This window comes from Fulmarus glacialis, unplaced genomic scaffold (assembly GCF_000690835.1).
Source record: "Fulmarus glacialis isolate BGI_N327 unplaced genomic scaffold, ASM69083v1 Scaffold47060, whole genome shotgun sequence".
NCBI classification, from domain to species: Eukaryota; Metazoa; Chordata; class Aves; order Procellariiformes; family Procellariidae; genus Fulmarus; species Fulmarus glacialis.
Genome location: NW_009187983.1, coordinates 19014 through 22472, shown reverse-complemented (window position 1 = coordinate 22472; position 3459 = coordinate 19014). Strand labels below are relative to the sequence as shown.

The following is a 3459-nucleotide window of genomic DNA, read 5'->3' as shown; positions in this document are numbered from 1 at the left end:
CAACTCAGTAAACGTGGGGTAAAAACAGTCTCTTGTACACAGTAAGAACACTAAACAAAGCAGAAAGAAGGCTCAGTGCAATTTACTTCCATTGGTCAACTCCATAGGGAAAAGATGGCCCTGCCAAATTCAACTTACTTTATTATGTTGGGGAAAATAATGCTTTTTTTAAAAAAGCCCAGATTCAATTATAAATATAAGCAATTATGTTCCATTTTGCAGAAGGTCATGCATACAAGAAAGAGGCATATGGAATTGTTTCAAGAGTTAAATCAGAAATTTCAAACGCTGGACAGATTTCGGGATGTGCCAAAATCAGGCAGTATGGTAAGTTTTCCTTAAAATATAATGGATCCTTAACAACAACAATGAAACAAGAGTCTTTTAAATTCAGCATATTTCTCTAGAAGACCTCACTCTGCACTACCTTTAGATAGCCTCAGAAATTAGAACAAAATATATGTTCAGTAATCTGACCTATGACAAGACTCATTAGGTTTTACAACCAGACCATAACTAACTGACTGACATCATTATAGATGACAAGTAATTGAACTGTAGAGAACACATTTCAAATCGGTATGTGTCTACCAAGTCTAAAGGACTTTATATAGAGAAAGCAGTTCACTAATGTAATTTGGCCAATAGGGCTTTTCCTCTAGCTAGACAAGCGGATATTAAATTAGTTACTACAAACAAGTCCAGCTAGATTCACCTATACATGACATGGTCCAGAAAGCACACAGGGTCTCCATAATGCCGTGTCTTTTCCATAATAGGTTTATAAATATTTACCACGGGAAAAGCAAAAATTAAATCATCCTGAGTTGACTCTGCTATCATCATAATTCAAATTTATACACACACACTCATACACACATGCATAACACCCTGACTACATCTGATAATGAGAGCAAGGAAATAGTTGATTCTGCCTAATTAACACAGCTAAATCAGTGTGACATTTTTGTTAGCAGTAATATTATGATTAGTAATAATTTTATATATAATTTTATAATGTGAATATTGTATATTAAATGGAACTGAGCTAGAATCATTGTATTCTGTGACTTTTTCAGAAAAGCTGTTCTCAGACATGAAGAAGAGGTATTAAGCAGATGTGAGGCCAATGGATTTACATCTTTTACATCATCTTAAGCCAACAGAAATTTAGCCCTGATTCTTTGATGAACCTTTAGCTATGATATGTGTTATCTGCACCCAGTTCTCGCTCACTCCCCCTTCTGAGATTTGCTTACATGTAAAGTTTGCATTCACCTCCCTATTTGAGATTTGCTGTCCACATAAAGCTTGAATTAATTCAAAATCTCAAAGGGAATCTCAGTGGAAGAGTTGTGTTTACTCCGTTTCGCATTGGTGCTATGATGTTTTTGAAAAGTCTGCTAATAAAAGCTGCCTAGAGGAATGGTCTATCTGTAAGACAGTCAGAGAGTGATCCAGGAACCTAAATATAGGCATCTCAGGCTATTTTAGGCAGCCTCAGGTGTCGTAGCTTACAGCACAGTACAGGCAGTGATGACACAGGACTCAAAGAAGAACTGTACCTCTCATGAAAGATAGTTGGATATCAGGCAGAAAATCCAAAGGCATCTAAAATGATGCAAAAATATTAGGTTTTGGCAACTAAGTCCCACCAAACATGATACAGCAGAAATCACTAATTAAATTGGTCTTAGTCCGTAATGCTTTTATCCTATAGAACTTAGCATTCAAAAAAAATTCATTCAGTAGAAAATAACCAGCTTTCAGCCTGTTAATCCTAATATACATGAGCTCATCAGCCTGTAGAGCAAGGTAGCTCTCACAGCATTTTCAAGGACTAGGTTTCCGGGGTTCTGTCATGCACCTGCCCCAGTTTAAAATCCAGCTGGCAATCTCTGTTTCAAACCACTCCATATTTCAAGCAGCAAGCTCTTCTCAATTACCTTCTCTTCTCTTCTCCCACTTTTCTACACAACCGCTATTAAAAAGATGGCTATTGGTACTGGATCACTCGGCCATTGCTCATGTACATTGGTTCTTGTGAAAGAAAGGGCTTAGCTGGCAGCTCAGGTGAGGAGCCTGCCAACGTGTTGATTGTTCACAGAGAAAGAGTCGCAATGGTGCTGAACACCCGCCAGCCTGGCTCCCTGCAAAGTCATTTCCACTCTCTGGCTTCTCTGTCTCATGAGAGCACATTAGCGATCAGTCTTATGAACAGAAAACACATTATTTCATCTTTGTTTTTAATTCTTTTTTCTTCTCTGGTCTTCAGGAGAACTCAGCACCAAACAAGGCTCCATGGGAAAGTTTCAAAACCACAGGCGACTACCAACACTATACAACGATAAACGTATTAGACACAGAGGCAAAAGATGCTTTAGAACTCAGACCAGCAGAATGGGAGAAGTGTCTGAACTTGCCTTTAGATGTGCAAGAAGGCGACTTTCAAACAGAAGTTTAACAAAAACAAAAACAAACTGAACAAAACAAAAACAAAACAAAAATAATTCATTGCACTGACAATAAAGAGACTTGGGAATCCTGACGCTCCTGTCTGAACATTGTGACTACTTTATGTCAGGCTCTTCCTGTGCCAAATGTCAGTGGTTTTTTCGTACAGTATATTCCCACTAGTGCGGCTAGTGGAGAACCAGGTGTACAATTCTTACCATCGTGTGTTGTAAGTACCCGTGGAATGGATTTGTAAGGTAATCTTTATAGATAAACCTCAAGCAACGATTCATGTTGTAACAGCTTCATTTGGTTTAGTTTTCAAAAAACTTCACCATGAAGCACAATGTATATATTTATGCAGTTTTTAAAGTTTATAACAGTCTGTTTGGCCATTACTACACTTTTTACTTTATAATATAAAAGCAAAGTTTTTGTCATTAAATGAATGTCTGTTGAGCTACATTCTTCATTGCTTTAAATGCAATAAAGTAATAATCTCACTTTTATATGAATAATATATTTCACATCTTTATTATTGCAGTTTTCTCTGGAAAGCTCAGAGTAGCTTTCTCTGCTGCAGCTGTGTATAAAATATTTAAAATGTTGTATGGTGTAAATAAACCTTTGTCTACATATCAGTTTCTTAGTGCATTTTATTCTGTATTTGTTTATCTTAAATTTGCGTATTTATAAAGTTTTCTTTAAAAACACATATTGAATATGTATTTGGAGTTTTAATAGTATGTTGTTCTAGCTCCTGCAAGGAGTTTCTAAAGCATATTAGTAGGTTTGTATAGCCATTCTGCATTTTCTTAGATATTCTTTTGTGACAATGTACCATACAAATTGGACTTGTCAGAATACTATTACAATTGTTTTGTTTTATAAGAATTTTTGTCTTGTTGCAGAAAGACAAATAACGGAAAATAAGTTAAGTTTCAATGCACAACAGCCAAAGAAAATGTTGATTTAGAATCGTTACATCTTGTGCATGGTCTTGTT

General features: G+C 36.1%; 1 protein-coding gene across 1 annotated transcript; it reads left to right on the top strand.

Annotated features, from left to right (window-relative positions):
* Positions 1-222: 222 nt before the first annotated feature.
* Positions 223-3090, top strand: LOC104076173 (brain-specific angiogenesis inhibitor 3-like). Its single transcript, XM_009576947.1, has 2 exons — positions 223-327; positions 2276-3090. Exons 1-2 carry the CDS (start codon positions 229-231, stop codon positions 2462-2464), a joined length of 288 nt encoding a protein of 95 aa, XP_009575242.1. The 5' UTR covers positions 223-228; the 3' UTR covers positions 2465-3090.
* Positions 3091-3459: the final 369 nt, after the last annotated feature.

Coding starts and splice junctions, on each gene's coding strand:
- LOC104076173 (XM_009576947.1), top strand. CDS start 229: ATGCATACAAGAAAGAGGCATATGGAATTGTTTCAAGAGTTAAATCAG. Junction 328..2,275: donor TGCCAAAATCAGGCAGTATG/GTAAGTTTTCCT, acceptor TCTGGTCTTCAG/GAGAACTCAGCACCAAACAA.